This window comes from Elephantulus edwardii, unplaced genomic scaffold (genome assembly GCF_000299155.1).
Source record: "Elephantulus edwardii isolate Elephantulus edwardi_28Jun2011 unplaced genomic scaffold, EleEdw1.0 scaffold00133, whole genome shotgun sequence".
Lineage (NCBI taxonomy): Eukaryota > Metazoa > Chordata > Mammalia > Macroscelidea > Macroscelididae > Elephantulus > Elephantulus edwardii.
The window spans coordinates 9,422,353-9,441,405 of record NW_006399883.1 but is presented as its reverse complement, the minus strand read 5'-3'; the positions used below and the strand labels follow the sequence as shown (position 1 = coordinate 9,441,405).

The following is a 19,053-nucleotide window of genomic DNA, read 5'->3' as shown; positions in this document are numbered from 1 at the left end:
CGGACACATCCCTACATCATAGGTAACCACTCTGTCAGCAGTTCACTGAGGCACAGTCCATGCAGTCATTTCCTATTTCATTTCTGGATCCCAATTACTGAGTGATTTAATGGAAACGCACCTCAATCCACCAGAAGCCCAGCATCACTGTTCAAGGTCAGGTGTCCTTACTTCTTAAGAGAGATAACACATACAGGGTATCTGCTATAGCAGGGCACTGGAAAATCATGGAAAGGCTAGACTTCCATTTCTGAAACCCAGGGCAGCCACCCCCTTGCTCCTACCACAAAGGACACCTCAGATATCCCTGGATACGTCCAGTCCAAGAGCACACGCTGCCCTCTGGGGATGTCAGGATTCTGGGTTCCTAGATAAAACCTGTGGGTCCATCAGAACAAGGTACCCCAGTCACCAACAATCTGGCTCAAATGCAGAAACTCTCTCTTGGGGCTGAGATGCTGCCTCTGTACCAAATTCCTCAGTGCAGCTATTTCAGGCCTTGTTTGTGCAGACCAGAGGCAGAGGCCACCACCCACTGTGACACTATCCCCAGGTCTGCCTGGCCCCTGGCTTTAGAAGCCACCTTCAGAACTCTAGGAAGGAGCAGGAGGGAGAGGATAGCCCAGAATGCACCAAGAGGGGAGGGGGGACAGCCCTCTGCTGGGATCACAACCTCATGCAGGTTGCCCGGGGCCATGATGACTAGGATGGGGTAGGAGTGTTTCACTGGTTCTGGTTTCATCCAGAGATACACATGCAGGGCGGGGGTGTGTGTGTGGGGGGGTGTAGCCCTGATTATTCTGAGGCTCCTCACATCCAGGACATATTTAGAAATAAGTTTAATTTCATTTAGACTTGATTTATATTTACATTTAGAAATTCCCATTGTCTTCAATTTAAATCCATCATCAAAAGTCTGTAAAAAAATATAAATAGCTCTCAAAGTCTGTGCGGAACACATGGACCTATTTCAAGGCATTATTTCATTGACAGGTTTCCCCACACACTCAAAGTTCTATCCCCATCAGGTGCTGCCTGAAACCAAGTGGATGTGGACCGCTTCCGGAGCAACGTGTGTGTGCTGGTTCCCTGCGAGGACAGCAAGTCTCCTGCATCCACTTTCCAGGGCTGAGAGCCTTGGACAGACACACCGGCCAACGCTGACAAGTCTGACATGGCTGGTGCCACAGCTGTGCCACCTCTACGGCAGCATCGATTCTTTGTCTTCTTCACCTGTTCCCACCAGCAGATGCAGGCTGTCCTCATCGCCATCAGACAAAGCCTCCTCCTCACTGCCCAGTGACTCCAGGGGCCGCTTCACACCCCTCTGCTTGGACACAGCCAAAGCATAGCGTATGTTGTAGCGGTTCCAGTCGCAACTGTCAGAGACACGGGAATTGCCCATCAGTGAAATAGCAGCAGTGTTTATGTGACCAGGAGCCCCAGCCCCCCCACCCCACCCCACCCTGGAGCCACCATCTCCTGCCAGACTGGCTCTGGCTCTGAATGCCATCCCAGGAAGGAGACCCCTCAAGTTAGCAACCAAAGTATCCAATGTGAGGGAAACACACAAGTTGTCCACTGGTGCAGACAGTCCCAGCACCTGGTAAGCCCACACCATGCTTGGTCCTGGAAAAATGCTAGTTCTGAGCAAAAATTCTCTGTGTGTAGATTAGCACAACCCTAGTCTCCACCCTCCAGTGGCCGAGTGGTAAGAGACTGTGCTTCAATCTCAAAGGCATACAGTTAAAATCCACCAGCAGGCCCTGCAGGGGAAATATGGGCAATCTGATGCAATCCCATCTGAAAACCCACTGGAAGATCAGTGTGTTGGTTCCAACTTGACGGCACACGACAACAATAGTCTGCACCTTAGGGCCTTGCAGGAGGAGGGAGCTTGTTCACAATATTAAGACTGGGCCAGAGGCAAGGACGGACAGCAGGGCCTGTCCACCCAACACTGGAGCAGGGGTAGGGTACACAGTTCCAGGGCTGGGACAGCGAGACAGGCTAGAACCTGACGGAACCTGTTTTGCATCTCACATAAGGAATAACAGGAGAGGGGAGAAGGTCTCACAGCAAGAGCCTGACCCTGTGGCAGCTGGAACCCAGCCCTGCACGCCCAGGGACAGCAAGTGCACTAACTACCCTGAAGATGAAAATGGGATACGGGGTGCTCTCAGAGCACTTCTATCACCCCATCCTCCTCTGAGAGAGTCAGAGCAGCCACATTTCTGTGAGTGTGAGGTGCATCGCAGCTGCAGGTGCTCGGAATGGCAGCCGGTACACCTGGAGTCCTGCTGGGTGACCCTGGTCAGTCTCAACCCTCCTTGCACCACCCACACCGTCCCTTCCGGCCCAGGTCAGATGGCACTTACATCTTTGAGAGGTCATCAAGGTGCCGCTGAATGCTCTTCTGCAGGAACTGCACGGCCGGCAGCAGCGCCCCTGCCCTGTGGAGGAGGACAATGTCACCTTGCTCCATATGTACACGCCACCCACCCCCTGCGGGCCAGCAGGCAGCGCACGGCCCTCACCTGGCCTTCAGCTTCTGTCCGTGCTGCATGAGCAACTGCTGCGTCCACAGGAGGTAGAACTCCAGGTGGTGAGACACCTCAAAGGAAGAGGCAAGAAACTCCAGCACCTTCTCGACGTACACCTCAGGCAGCGAGGAGACGACAACCTTGACTGGAGGAGAAAAAAAACCACCCAACATGCTCATCCCACAGAAAGCCTAAAACGGAAGATGAGGACGTGCGATCCCTCTTCGCGTGGGAACATCGCAGGGCCACCGCGCTGACTCACCCTCATCCTGGGGTACCGACTCCAGCGCCTCCTGAATGAGCATCCGCTCGTTGAGCCGGAAGGCCATCAGGATGGCCTTGGTGAAGTCCCGCTGGCGCAGCACGGTGCGAATCCGGCTGGGCGTGATGCTGGTGTCCAGCTCGAATGGGTCGAAGACCATGCGGGCATCCAGGGAGTAGATGAGCAGCCCCTCGGTGGTGGTGGCCGCCCAACAGCGGCCTGGGAACAGGCAGAAAAACTCAACATCACTGTTTCCTCATTTTTAAAAGAAAATGTAGTGGATCCCATAACATGGCCTCAAATACAAAAAGGGATAAAGGAAGAACTTCCTATCACCCCGTCCTCAGGCACTCAGACTCTCTCTGAAGGGACTGACTGGTCTTACCACTTTCACAGAAGTTGTGCAGAGCTATTTAATGAATGTGAGCTTAAACAGAGACACACGTCCTCTGTTCTCCAGCTTTACCAAAGCCCAGGGAGTACACATATTTGGCTTTGTAGCAGGACAGCCTCTCTTATAACCACTCAACTTTGGCTTTGGGCCTCAAAAGCCACCACATACAAAATGTGGAAGTGAGAGAGGCACAGCAGTCCAGCTGTGTGCCTGACAGACACAGTGGTGGTCCATGTGCCCTAGGCTACGTCCACGCCTATGTGTTGGAGAAGAAGCCACACTGCTCCCCACGCAGCACTGTGTCGACTCTATGGAGGGACCTAAACCAAGGGCTGGGGGCCAGAGCCCTCTCCTCAGACTTCTCAGAGAGCTGTCAGCTTGGAAACCTATGTAACAGGGAGGAGTGACCATTCTGCCTCCTGACAGTCAAAGATGGAAAAGGGCAGAGACGGACTCTGTGATCAGCCCCATATGGACAGGTCCTCTCTAGTAATGATGCACCCTTGAAAAGCTTGGACGTTTGAGATGGAGCCTTCCGGCCACACCACACACTTACAAATAGGGACAGGCAGCTGCTGCAGCCAGAGCAGTTCAGAACTGTCACATTCTGACTTGAACCACAGCCACTGTACTCCCCCTTGTCCCACCCTCCGACTGTGGACAGCCTGCCAGGGGTCGGGGGCTCACCTGTGGGGGAGAAGCGGAGCGAAGTCACTCTAATCTCAGGTTTAAAGTGCCGAGAGCTCATGTCACCTGGGGAAAGAGCCCACACAATTACCAACACATTTACTAGAGGCATGTTCTGCACCTCCCCACCCAAGAGAACCTCCTGGGAGGCTCTGGGGTAGACAGCCAAAGGGACTGTCCCCTGCCCCACCTCTGACACCAACACAAAGCAGGAAGTGTTTCCTGTCCAGTGCATGCTGCTCGTCACACATGCCATTACCCCTGCGGGGTAAGATTCACACCCCATGGGGTAAACAGTCAAGAAGTCTGTTCCCAACTCTGCTCCAGCCACCAGGCCCTTCAGAGAGGCCTCCACCTGATGTCTGTGTATGTGCCCCAGGAATATTTTCTCTAAGGATCTCAACCGGGCCTGACTGACACTTTAAAGAGTTCTGTCATGGGTTTTGTTCTGCAGGACTTTCAGCTTGTCTCCCTCCTTTCTACCCTCATGTTGAGCGCACTGGTGGGGTCAGGCCAGGCCAAGAGCCTTGGGCTGTAATGAGTCCTCAGGGAGCAGGATTCCTAGGCCTGCCAGGCAAGGAGGGAGAAGGATAACACCAGCCTTGGTCTCACCACTGACCCAGCAACTGGCCAGTTGTGGTCAGAGCTCCTGGACTTTATAAATATGCACCTGTCCCCTCCGTCCCTCATGAACAAAGCTATGCTCACCCAGAAGTGTGGCCCCTAGCTTAGTCCAAACCCCAAGAGGCAGCCACAGGGCACTCGGGAGCCCCACTCACCTTTTTTTACACCTGGCAGAGGTACTGCAACCCCGTCTTCCTCCCCAGCATCCTGATCAATCAGTGCCAGGTTGCCAAACTCTGTCATTTTCCTCCGGTTCAAAAATTCCTGGAACAGCCAAAGCCATGATCTCTCACCTAATGATACTGGCGCCAATGATTCTGCCACCTTGCACCATCTCTTCCCGCTTCACGTGCCTCCAACACCTATTTGCTGCAGCGTTTCCCTCCCGGGCCACAGCATGCCTGGCAGGACCCGTCTCTTGCCCCCTCTCCTGCCTACAGCTGTGGCCTGGTCCCCCACATGACAGACCACCCACTGCCTGGCTCCTACACAGCAGGGTGGCTCCCCAACCACGTCAGATCCAAACTGATACTTAGGGTCTGGCTGCCCCAGGACACACCTCCATGGCATCCAGAGAGTGGTTGCAGGAAATCTCAAACTTCTTTACGAGCATCTGCTCCTTGACATGATAGATGCAGACAAACTTGGACATGCCTCCTGCCAGAATGTTCTGGCCGTCCGCGGAGTAGCACAAGGTGGTGAAGGACCTGGAGAGAAGGTAGGGCAAAGTCACACCCCGTGAGGCTGACATGCAGTCCCTTTGGAACTCAACTTTAGGCAGCAGAGAAGATGCTGGGGCACATGCACTGACTCAGGGTAACGCTCCAAGGCTGACTGTCCGAACCTCACGTGGGGAGGCCTGGAACCACCACAGCCTGCACGGCTCCACCCGCCTGGCTCCGGTTCTCATAGTCAACACAGCACATGAGCAGAACAGGACAGGCATATGGCACCCTAGAAACAGCAGCTTTTCCACAAAGGAACAAGAGGGTCAAGTATCAGCAACTCCTTACTGCTGTGAGGTCAGAAAGGCAGCGGGTTTGCCCGCATCCTCAAAGCCACTCCCTCACTGGCGTGCACATGGTCCTGCAGAAACCAGATCGAGGGCCCTCATGACCCTGCTCAGGGCGCAGAACAGCAGCCAGGGGTCAGACAGGTCCCCAAACAGGAGAATAAAGAAGGTACAAACGGGACTTGGACCAAATACAAAAACACTTGTGTAAAGGACATCATCAAGAAGATGGGAACAAAAGACACAAACAGCAAAGACATGTCTGAAGATGATGTAAATCATGTATCTGATAAAAGACTGGCATCCAGAGTATAAAAGCCTTATGCAGTCACTCAGCTAGGGGTCGGTTCTGTCTCACCAACACACAACAACAATGCAGTGAAGTAAAAATAATAATAATAAAAGATGAACAAAAAGTTAAAAAGATCTTATTCTAGAGAGATACAGGAATGACTGATAAACTAAAAACACTTCAAAATAACACCACCAAACCTCCACTCAGACTGATAATAACAAGTGCTGGGGAGGATGTGCAGAACTGCCGAATTCCCTGGCTGGGGGTGGGCAGAGGGGGGAAGGCAGGATAGCGCCATCCTTGGGAAAAACAGTGGACAGTTTTTCTCAAAAGTTAAGCAGATGCCCAGCAATTCCTCTCCTAGATATATTCCCAGGGCAGAAAGAAAGCAGAAACACAAGATGCTTCACAAATGTGGATTTTACAGTGTGTGAATTATACCCACAAGCTGTTAAAGATACTTGGGTCCAACAGAAGGAGCACAGATCGTGAAGCCTGAGAGGCCTCAATGCCCACTGAGCCTGGCTCTCTGAAAGCTGCCTCCTGTGTGAAGGGAGGCCCCTACATGCCCAACACTCAAACCTGCCCTAAATGGGACAGCTCATTTCCTCAACTGGAGAAGCCACAGTGCCAGCCCACAAGCTCAGTACTTTGGCAAAAATGCAACTCAGGTCAGAGGGCGCTTCATCTGCATTCTAGCAACAAATAGTTAAGCCCCAAGCAGACCACCAACACATTTGCTCCACTGTCCCACCTGGCCACACACAGCCACAGAGCATGAGTGCGGTGTGACTAAGAACTTGGGCAGCACCCGCAGCAGGCCCGAGGCACCAGGGGTCAGAGGGATGGATGCAGATGTCGTAATGCTGGCCTCTAGTGGGACCAGCCCGCACCCTAGACACAGCATGCTGACCAGGCTGAACCTGGGGCCACTGGAAGATGCTCAGCAGTGGGCTTACATAGTCAGGTGCCAGGTGGTGGTCTCCAGTGTTAAATATGACACTACTGTGTGACCAAGTGGCTTCAATGAAACCCACTTGCACTTCGCAAGCCCAAGCCCTCTCATGCTGGCTATCAGGCCTGAAAGCTAAGCAGGACAAAACCCTTTTCTCTTAGCCACTCAGACTAATCACAGGAGCCTGGTAGTCTGAGAATTGAAGGATTATGCCACAAAGAACCCATCACGGGACCCGCAGACCTAAGAAGAACCTAGAGCCACAAATTTGACAATCACAGGGGAGTGACCCAGTCAAGGGCCCTCAGGACCCGTACGGCTCCCAGTGTGACACTCACTTCCCCTTGGCAGAATGCTTGGCCGTGATCTTGTCCAGCTCCTTCCTGCCTGCTCGGAGGTCATGCCGGCCTTCGATGGAGCCCGTCTGCACTGCATTCTCGGGGTCCCAGAAGGTGATCTGTGAGTTCAACGTGGCCACGGCCAGCTGTGCACCGTCAGGGCGGAAAGTCACAGCCAGCGCTGCAGAAAGGAGACTCAAGGTGAAGAGGCCCTGGCTCACAATCTGGCCAGGACCTCGCCCGTCCTCCCACTGCAGCATCAGGAACTAGTGAGTAACCCCAGGCTGGGGGGGGGGAGGAGGCTACTCCACTAAATGCTCCTCCTAAGAGACGCTCAAGACCAGAACCAGGGGGACAGTCCCCTGCCAAGCTGGCCCTGCCTGGAGAGACAGAAAAGGAGAGATGAGGCTGAGAAGCAAGGGCCGTGTCCAGTGAATAACTCAGGGCCTGTAAAGCCTGGATCTGAGCTGGCTAATGCTGGAGGCAGACTACCACAGAGAGCCCAAAGGCACTGTCAGCACCCTTCTCCATGAAGGGTGAGCATCTGGGCTTTGTGGGTCACATGGCCTCTGTCAGAACAGCACAGACACACATATATAGCAGGCCCGGCTATGCCTCAATGACGTAATTTGCAAACAGAAGTGGTGGGCTGGGTTTAATATACACCTGCTGTTTTCTAAGCCCTGGACTAGTCCCAGGATGAAGTGACACATGAAGTCAGACCCCAAGGTAAGGTGAAGAGGCCAGACTCCAAGCTGCCTCACCCACATCCACTTTGTTCTAACCTCGGGTCCTTCAAATCACAGTGTTGGCCACTCAATGCAGACAGTGGCTGAAGCCCAAAGGCAATTCTACGGAGCAAGAGAAAACTGCCCCACCCAGGAATAGGCAACCCAGGCCTCGTGTAAGCCCCAGGGAAAAGAAGGCCTCTCTGTGCGCCTGGCTGCCCTGCATGGAGGGGACCCTGGCCATCCTCCATGCCCACAGCCTGACTGAGTAGTGCTGGATGTACTGATGAGCCCTCACTCCTAACACTCACTGTCAGCACCCTATTTGGGACCATCGTCCCAGCCCTTGCGAAAGCTTACCATCGGAGGTCAAGGCTAGCGTCTCCTTGGTCTGCCAGCTGTCAAACATGTCCCACAGCCGTACCGTCTTGTCCCAGGAGGCACTTGCCAGCACTGACTTGGCTGGGTTGAAACTCAGACCGCTAATAGGCCCTTCATGTCCAGACAAAACCTATGGAGGTGCAGAAAGGAGATGAGGCAAGGGGAACCCGAGTAAAAATGACGAGGCCCTCCGGAGGCTCCTGGCTACCTGCCATACACGTGGCACCCCAGCAGCCTTGGCACCTGGAACCAACTGGGATCGGGTGGTGCTGGGGAAGAGGAGGAACAAGGTCTATGTACGAGTGTGCCAGGTCTGTCCTGGGGACGTGTGCCCAAACCATGAGCCCTCTCCCAGGACCCCCCCAGGGCACTCACGTCCAGGAGCCTGCCAGTCTGCATGGACCAGATGAAGACCTCAAAGGAATCGTGGGCACCAGCAGCGACGATCTCACCACTGGAATCCACAGCCACGCAGGAGAACTGCGTCGGGCGTGGGGAAGTGAAGGTGCGGAAGTTGCGGTACCTGTCAGGAGAGGGGATCACGGGCCTTGGTCACATCTGATGTCACTAGCACCCCATGTAAATGAGAGAGAGGTGTCATCCTACTTGTTTGATGTCCCCATTCCAGACGGGCCTGAAGCCCAAACGTCCCCATATCTGCCCACAGGAAGTCAATCTCCAAAGCAAACTGGTTACCTGTGCAGGTCGAAGGCACGCACAGTCCCATCCATGGAGGAGGTCACGATGACATAGCCTGTGGCCGTAAAGGTCACATCAGTGACCCCACTTGAGTGATCCGTGAAGGTGATAAAGCAGAAGCCACTGAGTGTATTCCACACCTTGACCTGCGACAGGTGGCACGTGAGTTGCAGGTGACTGCCACTGCGACCCCAAGGCCTCCGCCCACTGTGGGAATGGCCCCACTCTCTGCTTCCTGGCCCTCTGACCTCCAGCCAAGCTCTCCTCGTGCTGACCCGTGGCCCTTCCACCAAGCTCTCCCCATGCCAGCCTCCCATCCTAGCCCATGTGGGTCATGGTGTGTGAGGTCGTATGGGGATTACCTTGCCATCGTCCCCACCGGTGACGATGTACTGTCCATTGGGCGAGTAGGCCAGTGTGACCATGCTGTTGAAGTGGCCCTGCTGCTTGAGCACGTAGGACTCGCTCTGCCATTCCCACACCAGCAGCTGGCCCAGCCCTGTGTACACACGCCAGTGACTCATCACCTCCACCGTGCAGGCCAAGCAAGCCCTCCCCAAAGCAGCGCCCCAGGGGAAAGGAGGAGGTGGGGAGCCACAGTGGGCTGTTTCCTGGCGCCTAGAGGGCCAGGACCGAGGCCTAAGGCCAGAAGGGCTGTGAGAGCGTGAAGGGGGTGTCATGACAAGCTCAGAGGTCTGAGGAGGGTTCACTCCAAGTGCTTCACACCTTTCCCTCCACATGTCAGCCACCCAACTACACCATTCTGATCACATCAAGAATGTGCTAGGTCACACACAGCTGAGACATGTGGGAAGGAGGCCTAGGCTTGCTCTAAATGTCAGTGCTCCAAACATATCCCTCCACACTCCAGGCCAAGGATCAGGGCCCCCAGGACTCAAAGAGCCCTGGGCCCAATCTTCCCTTAAGGCCTCTCTGCCCTGGTAACTGGGCCCGGGTCTCGAGGTCCTGCAGAGAGATGGTCCTCAACTCTGAAGTGTTCTATGGCCTCAGCCTGGAGAAGAGACAAACCTGAGCATCCAAAGGCGATCCAATCCCCTGTATTGTTGAGAGCAATGGACGAGATCCTCTGATCAGAAATGCTGTGGGGAGAGCAGCTGCAGTGAGCCCACTAGCCAGGAGTGCCTCACAGCCCAGGGCGCCTCACAGCCTGGACAACCTCACAGCCTGGAGAGCCTCACAGCCCAGAGCCCTCACAGCCCAGAGCCCTCACAGCCTGGAGAGCCTCACAGCCCAGAGCCCTCACAACCCAGAGCCCTCACAGCCCAGAGCCCTCACAGCCCAGAGCCACCTCAAAGAGTGGATCAGGTTGAACTCCGGGAGCTCGTGCAGATGGAAGGTTCCAGAAGCAAAGCCAGTAACCAAGAGATGGGTTTTCTTGTGATATGCTGCAGCTGTCAGATTGTTAAAATCACCTTCTTTGTTGAAAAAATACCTGAAAGGAAGAATTGCAGCAAGAGGGATAACAGCACCTGCCTCGCCCTGCCCCAGTATCCAGTACCACTGGGGGACTCCCACTGTGCTGGCCTGTCTCATCCTTGGAGTGACCTGCTCACTTCACACTCTCATTCCTGCCCGGTGCCCATGTAATTGCCTGTGCCAGCCTTCATGACACAGGCTCAGAGCACCAGGGCATCTCCTAGGTGACACCCAGACACTCCCACCAGACTTGGTAAAAGCCCACCGCTCCTCTTCCTCTCTTCCACCCTTCCTCCTTCTCAGAAGCGGCCAGGAGAGGTGAGCACGCCCCACCCACCACGTCACTTTCACTTGCCCTCTGAAGGCCTGCCCCTCCTCAGCCTCCGACTATCCTTGCTGTAAGGCCCAGAGACTCTCAACAACAGAGGTGTACCCCTTCTCCTCCACCCTCGGCCCCACTCCAGTGTTGCTGGTCCCTCTCATGACTGTGCAGTTAACTGCAGCCTCTTCCTCACCCAGGGTCCACAGTGGCACCTAGATCACAGGGCACCCACAGAAACTGGCTGCTCCCCACCTGCACCATGCTCAAGCCTCCCAGACCCCCTGTGCCCACGATGGGAGACGCACTTGGCCAGCCGTGAGTACTTGACTTTCCCTTTCTTCTCCTCCTCGGTGGGGGTGGCAGTGCCTTGCACAGTGGTCCCCTTCTCCCGGTCCTCGTCATCCTCCATGCCCTCATCCCGTCGCAGCAGGTCCGCCCGCCAGCCTCGGGGGGCCATCAACCGCAGGCCCTCTGGGGGGGTGTCACACTGCCACACGCAGAGGGCTCCATCCTGGCTCAGTGTGTACAGCTGCCCAGGAAAGCACAAGGGTGACTGGGGGTCACAGTCCCTGCCTGTCACTGCCCTGTGCTCTGCACACCTCCGCCCATGTCCGTGTGCTGTTCTGTCTAGGTTAGGCGCACAGCACGAGCGCTGCTATAGCCTCCACTGTACCTGGGAGATCTCCCTCTTAGTTCTACATATCCCCCAGGGCCCAGAGGACAGGGTATTATGCAACTGTTTCCCCAGGGAGGAAGTGCTGGCAGCAGGCATGCACTGTGCAGTAACGTACATCCAGGCTGGAAGACTCAAAGAAGCAGGCTACGATGGCATCCTTGTGTCCCCCCAGCGCGTAGTAGATGAGGTTGTCCCAGCGTTCAGCACCAAACACCCAGGTGGACATGTCCTTGCTTCCCACAACGAAGCACCTGCAAAGGAAAGAGGTGGCTCGTCCTCAGGCTCAGCACCTGAGGAAAAGTCACTACCTGCTCTCTGCAGAGTGTGTGAAGACTTCAACTGCCATGGTCTCAAGGATGATTCCAAGGTGACTCCACAGCCCGGCACAGGTGACCCATGAGCCATTTGGACTGCAGCCGCACCTATCTGCTGCTGATCCTGGATCACAGGAGCCTCAGTGCACGTGTCACCATCCCTCACCTGCAAAGCAGTGCCAGGTGCTGGGCCTCACTAAAGGAGGCAATATTCACACACAGCGAGCCATGGACTCAGGCATATCTGTCCATGGCTAAGGGAAGGCGCTTACTCCAAAGAACAAAAGAGTTTTCCACTATAATAAAGAAGTCCAATCCCCAAGACTCATATCCAGGGTAAAACAGGCTTATTTCCCAGGGGGAAGGGGCAGCCATGTGGTTCAGTGGACATGTCATCACACGTGACTGCGGACCAGCTATAAGCTGCGTTGTTCTCATGCTAGGCCAGGGTCCAGCAGGGTACCAAGGTTGTGAGTGGACACATTGACAAGAACTTTAGCCAGCAGCTGCCTTTCAGCCCAGACAGATGAGGTCTGTACAGTATGTGGGGCTCCCTGAGGGGCATCACTGAGGCCCTGGGCAGGGGTACTCCCCAAGCTGACACGATGAATGCACAGCTGAGCTGTGGGGAAGAACCACCCGCCTTCCTGCTGACCACCTTCAGGTCAGGGGTCGGCTGAGCAGACTCGCAGGTACCTGCACTGATGGACAATCATTCCCCGCCAATGACTGAGTCAGCTCTTGTTTTCCAATGACAACCGTCATGGGGATTGCTGTACTCAGCCCCAATGAGGCTTGCAAGGTAGCATTTTAAAACAAAAATTCAGCCTTAACTCCTGTTGTACCCCTCCACAGGCCACCCACCCACAAGAGCCCCACCTGGAGTCGTCTGTCCAGTCAATGCATGTGGTCTCATCATATGGCCCAAAGTAGGTCTTGTCCAGCACAAAGGCGTTGAATTCTCGCGTCTTGCCAGGTGCGTGGTACATCTGGGCAATGTTACCCTTGGTGATGACAAACTTCCTGAAAGGAAGCAGGGTCAGTCAACACTCACACTTACGGCAGGAGACCCCGGAGCATCTCGGACTCTGGCAGCTCCAGGTGGCTCTGTAGCCAGTTTCTCACCAGCACAAGGCTGGTGGCTGGTCCCCTGGGCCTCCTAGGACCCACTTCCTCCCCATACTGGATGGAGGCAAAGAGCTGGAGAGCGGAACATGTCAGACCAGGAGATGGACAGATAAGCTCATGGACTCAGTGACCAGCAATACAGACACCTGGGGTGCTGGGTCTAACTAATGGGTAGTCCTCTTTACATGTCATGTATTGAGTCTCGCTAATGGGTAGTCCTCTTTACATGTCATGTATCTGGACACAAACAGTCCCTGGGGAACTAAGCATGTTCTGGGTGACTCCACTTGCAAAGACCTCAGGAAGCTTGCGCCTGGTCTACGCAAACCTGCCCCAGCTGCCCTTCCCCTGCTGATTTTTCGGTGTATCTTTTTGCTATAACAAATTCTATTCAAGATAATGACTATTTCCGAGTCGTGTGAGTCCTCTTACTAATAACCAAAACTAAAGATGGTCCTGGAGACCCTGACACACCAGCAATACACAGGCTAGTACTGCTGTAGACTCCCAAGGCAGTGCAATCCCTTCTGGAATGTAGACATTAAATCTCAAATGTTACCAACACAACATCCATGAGCCCAGAGTGGGAGGAGCTGAGCAGAGCCAGCCCTGGGGGGATGGTGCCAGTGCCAGCTGAGCTCCCTACCTGCCATCCGGGGAGAAGGACACACTATGCACAGAGCCTTTGAAGTGGAAGTGGTGAAGCACCGATTTGCAGACCAAGCTGACCAACAGGGCATCACCCCCTGCGAGAGAGAAGACACAGGAGTCATGTTTTTTGGCTCTGAGAGCAGCAGACCCCTTGTCTCCCACTACCACAGATACACGCTGCAGAAACCAGTGTGGACATGATGGGCCGCTCCTCATCCTCACCTTGAGAACGCTATGTTAGGATGGAATCTGTGTGTACCTAGAGGCCTCCCCTCCAACTGCAGCACCTACACACAGACCCTCTGGGGCTAAGGTCTAAACACTCATCATCCTCTTGGACCCCTAAAGCAATCACACACCTCTGTCTGATGAGGAAGCAAGTGGGAAATTGTTGAAGGAGACACAGCCAGAGGTAAGGCAAGCCAGGACTGTGCTATGCCAACAGCAGTCTCTACGTTCCCAGCAGTTCACACAGGGCCAGGCCCACCTGACAGCCATCCTCAGCCCTCTCCAAACGAGGACTCTAGGTCTGCCTGATAAGACATCCTCACTCCTCTCGGAGTCACGGGGACACAGGGCCCACAGACAGATGTCCTCATCCTTCTCCACATCCCATCACACGGTGACCACACTGAGACCTTGCACCCATCTTAAGCTCCGTCTTGTGCCTCACACAGACATTCCTCTCACTGCACGTCTGCTGCTGTCATTCTCACCTGCCCACCACGTCAGGGCAGGACAGTCCCACATCTGCCCTGCTGTGGCTCAAGGCCATTACCTTCATCCACGATGATGGCGAGGCAGCCATCCGGAGAGAGCCCTACACACTTGACATTGTACCGCGTGGCCAGCGGCAGGGTGTCCGACTTATTGCTGCAAAACAAACCACAACAGGTGATCGAGTGCGTGACATGAGCCTCTGCCCAGCAAAGTCATGTGTCCATGCCACATACCGTCCATCCCTCCCAATCACCAGGGGCAAGAATAAAGGGAGACAATACAATGTCCTTGGCAGAGATTTGGCAAAAAATAGCGTGTGCTTTAAGCTGTTGTTGTTACATTTCACCAAGTTGGAACTAACCCATAGCTGACTCTTCAGCAGGTTTTCAGAGGCAGTAAGCTGAACAGCGAGGAGACTGTCTTTCTTTCTCCCACTGAGCAACTAATGGATTTGAACATCTACCTCCAGGTTGGCAGCGCAACTTCTTACCACAGCACAATTTTACCTCTAGGACTGTCCCATATGAATGATACATGTCTAATGTCATAAATCTGGTAACAAGCTAGAGGTCCAAGGCAGGGGATTAACCATAATGACAGCACCTCCTGGGACACTGTGCTTATAAAGACATAAACTTCAGAAATTGGTACTCATTTTGGTTTTCTCCTTTCTCTTTGCAAGTTTTCGTTAGCAAAAACATAGTGGTGATGATTGTTTTCTACCTTTGAGTTGAAACACAACCATATTTGACCCACTTGTGGGTTTTCAGAGGCAATAAACTGCACAGGAAGAGACTGATCATCTTTCTCTCACAGAGCAATTGGTAGAGTTGAACCAACTGCCTTTAGGGTGGCAGCGCAACTCTTTACCACTAAGTCACCGGAGCTCTCTGTACACAGTGGTAGATACTGTTTATTTAAACACAATGAGAGCAGCAGTAGCAGCAGCTGACCCAAACACTCCCTGCACCAGGACTGCTCACAGACCACTGCAGCCACAGTGAGCCCTGCGAGGTGTGGCCCTGGGTGGGCTCTGCCTGCCCTCCATCACTGTGCCACATCCCCACTGAGAAGGCTCACTGACACAAACAGCAGCAGCCCTGGCTGCCAGGCTCCCTTCCCTCCAGCAGGGCTCCAGACTGTGACTTCTCCATGCTGCACAGCCGGGCATATGGAGAAATCAGTAGTGAAGCACATTCGAGGTGAAGCCTTGACATCATACCCCCTCTTTCTGCAACCCAACCCCACAAGTTCTCCCCAAGAAGGCTCAATGCAGATTGGCCCTGTAAAGGCGGTGTCATGACCTGGATACCCATTGACACCACACACCTTCCACCACCCTCTTTGTGGGGCTGCCTTCCAAATCCTGAAAGTGAGAGTGACAATCACTTAGCAGCTACACCATAATGAGGAGGAGAGGAAAACAGCTTCGAGACTCACAGCTGGCTTTTCTGTGCAAGTCCTAACTGTCACTTTTCAGATAATTTTTTTTCTTTTTCTTTAATTCTTTTAATTGCATACTGGTTTATTTACAAAGTTCAAATGCATTGCTTTTCACACTGTAACTTTCCCATTACCTTCACTCCCCCACCCACCCAATTGTAGGATCCTTTGATTAACACCACCCCCCTCCCATCTTATCTTCATCCTTCTGCTTCTACCCTCCCCAACTTAGAGCTTCATATTCATTTATTAATAATGGTTTTATACAGTATTTGTCCTTGTGGGACAGAGTTAATTCACTCAGCATAGTGCTCTCCAGTCCCTCCCAAGTTAGGTATAATTTACAAAATCATTGCTACTGTGTGCTGCATAGTACTCCATTGTGTGAATGTAATATGATTCCCTAATCTACTCAATTATGTTTAGACAACTAGTCTGTTTCCATGTTCTTGTGATGGTGAATAAATCAGCTATAAACATTGGTGTACAAGTCTCCATTTGTGCCTTAGTTCTCATTTTCTAGGAGTATATTTTAAGCAGTGGAATATCTGGGTCATATGGAATTTCTATGTTCAGCTTTTTGAGGACGCACAAAACTGGCTTCCAGAATAGTTGTACCGTTGCACAATACCACCAACAATGCATAAGAGTTCCTGTCTCAGCACATCCTCTCCAACATTCATTACTTTCTGTCCTGTTAAATTTTGCCACTGCTACTGGAGTGAAATGGCATCTCATTGTGGCTTTGATTTGCATCTCTTATTGTCAGTGATTTTGAGTATTTCTTCATGTGTCAGATCATTTCACATACTTTTTTTCTTAAATTTTATTTTATATTGGTTTACATACAAAGTTCATAAAGCTCATATACATTATTTTTCATACTCACTTTTTAAGGTCAAACACAGTGACTCTGTTTCCCACAGGGCTGATAACAGAATTTCCATCTTGTGTAAAATTTAAATTTCCACGCCGATATACTGTACCCAGTAAATTTGAGAACTAGAAAGAAAACAAAGCTACCTTAATACAAAGAAAATACAAATTGTCTCTGCTCACATAGAGTAGAATGGGGTGCCGGGTTGAAAGGAGACCACAGGGCAGCAGGAACTATCCATTCCCGTGGCTCCTTGGCCACTCCAGACATTTCCCAACCACTCAGCCAGCCACAATCCCAATCAACAGATTGAGGGGAAGTGAACAGCCTAGAGCTCCACCAGAGGAGAAGAGAGCCAGCTGTGAGTCTCAGGAAACTTCAAAGATGAGTTATTTTGGTGGGGCAAGGTTCAGAGGGTCAGTATAGGTTGTAGTTGACTCAATTGCACCTAACAAGAGCCTTCTTCTGGAGACAGAGGGCAGAGGAAGGGATGAGGCCCATGTTTCAGTTGGACAAAAGCTGCAACAAAGGACAGCACTTCAAGAACAACTTGAGTTAGATGCACCTGAACTAATGCATTCATTCTCCATAGGAAACAAGGTCAGTCCAGATGGTGGCAGGCCCTACCCAGTGGCATGTGTGTGTGAGAAGGTCTTTGCTGGATGCTCAGGGTGGGCCCCTGAAGAATGGCGTCTGTGGTAAAATCTAACTGACAAGCTGAATAGGCTCCAGAGTTCTAGATGAGGTAGAAGAAATTCAAAGATTGAGACAAGCTCAAAGGTTTGAGGGCCACTCAATGACATTCAGTAGTCTTCTCCAACAACAGTTAACTTCGTCTTGAATACTTGAAACATGTTGCTAGGAGAGGATATTCCCTAAAGAGGGACATCATGCTTAGGAAGGTGGAGAGACAGGAAAGAGAGGAAGACCCTCAACCAGGTGGGTTGACAGTGACTGCAGCAATGAGCTCAAGAATGTCAGAGGTTGTGAGGCTGGCACAGGGCAGGGCAGAGTTCAGATCTGTTATTCTTAGGGTCACTATGAGTCATATTTGACTTGGCAGCATCTAACAGCAACTAACAACTACAGGGAACACGGTGAAACAGGGTGACCAGGTAAGCTCTTCTACTTTTCCATGAAGGAGTTGACAGTGCTCCAAGGAGTATAGTAACATAAACATGGAGAAGAGGAGATGGGACCTGGCCCTGAGACCTGAGGTCCTGGATGAGAAAAAAGGGTCAGGACCCAGTGGACTTCTGGTATGGGGCCAGGGTGGACCAAGGAGACTTCCCCAGCAGAAGGGCACAGAGAAGGAGCACACTGGAGAGAACCCGGCTCAGTTTTGAACAACATGAGTGAAATTTAAGACTGAGCACAAAACTCTGCCAGCGGCAGATATAATGGTGCAGCATTGGAGGTCTTCACCAGGGGAAGGGACCGGAACAAGATGAGACTGATCAACGTTTAACACAGGAAAAACAAGTCAAAAGATTGCACAAACCAGGGCCGTTTCCCCAAAAAAGCAAAGGCCAATCGTACCAAAGGTTCTGGAGACGTGGGCTCAATGCAAAAAATGCAGATATAGGGGCCAGCAGTCTCAGCTATACCTCTTATCCTCCTTATTTACTCACCGGTCACCTGTCTGCATTCCTCTCATATTTCCCACTAGGCTCTCAAATCCACAATTGGGTCTCCTCTGTCATCTGCCCTCCCCCTGCTCACTGTGACCTGACGACTGCAAGCAGATGTCATCAGGCTTCCCCCCCCCCCCCTTCAGCTGTCTACTCTCTGACCCACCCACCCCCTTCACGCTCTGGTTCCTGGCTCGGCCGGATCTCATCTCTTAATATACCAATGAGTATAAAACAATGCTTGCTGTCTCCTACACTGTCAATTCCTCTCTCGCTCCCGGGGTGGGGGGGTAGGGTAACACAGAATAACTTAGAGAACATGCAGAGATGCTCTGGCGTCACTCGCCTTCCGGGACACAGAGAAGCCACCGCAGAGTCGGATGCCGAGTGTAAGGCTTAAGAGTCAGGCCACCGGCGGCCCCGGAGGAAAGCGAGATCGAGGCTCCTCTACTCTCAGAGCCTCCGGCATGCACACGCCCATGCCTCCCTCCCCGCAGATCGAAAACCCAGGACCCACGGCAGCGGACAACTCACCCGGTAAGCGAACTTCATCTCTGCAGCCACACGTGTGTCCCACTGATTCGCCCCCTGCTCATACTTCCGGGAGAGATTAAGGACCCATGAGGCTGCTCTACAGCGCCCCCACCTGGGCCGGAGTACCACACGCCAACCACAACCGCCTGTCCACGCCCCGCCCTCAGTCCCATCCCGCTCTGCGGAGTTCCGCGGAGCTCCGCCCCTTCTCGGCCGGAAGTGAGCGTAGGCCCGCTACCTTTGCAACTCGCTTATAAGCAAAACCCTGAGTTGACGCTGCTGGCGTCTCTGGGCCCATTCATAAAGGAGGATAGAGTAAGCACAGGTTGGTCCAGCATGCACTGATCCAGCCTTCACTGGAACTCAGAATGGTTTATGCACTTTCTCATTTTAGGCTAGTCC

At 53.0% G+C, this 19,053-nt stretch overlaps 1 protein-coding gene across 1 annotated transcript; it reads right to left on the bottom strand.

The window, feature by feature from the left end:
• Positions 1–1,201: 1,201 nt before the first annotated feature.
• PWP2 (PWP2 periodic tryptophan protein homolog (yeast)) lies at positions 1,202–18,669 on the bottom strand. The gene is made up of 21 exons (XM_006894054.1): positions 18,652–18,669; positions 16,499–16,611; positions 14,225–14,319; positions 13,442–13,541; positions 12,547–12,690; positions 11,469–11,604; positions 10,983–11,206; positions 10,228–10,371; positions 9,948–10,018; positions 9,281–9,417; positions 8,916–9,064; positions 8,595–8,742; positions 8,199–8,349; positions 7,111–7,291; positions 5,070–5,217; positions 4,666–4,774; positions 3,887–3,952; positions 2,806–3,024; positions 2,538–2,688; positions 2,379–2,453; positions 1,202–1,379 (listed from the first exon to the last, which is right to left on the bottom strand). The coding sequence occupies exons 1-21, from the start codon at positions 18,667–18,669 to the stop codon at positions 1,202–1,204; spliced, it is 2,757 nt and encodes a 918-aa protein (XP_006894116.1).
• Between the last annotated feature and the right edge of the window lie 384 nt (positions 18,670–19,053).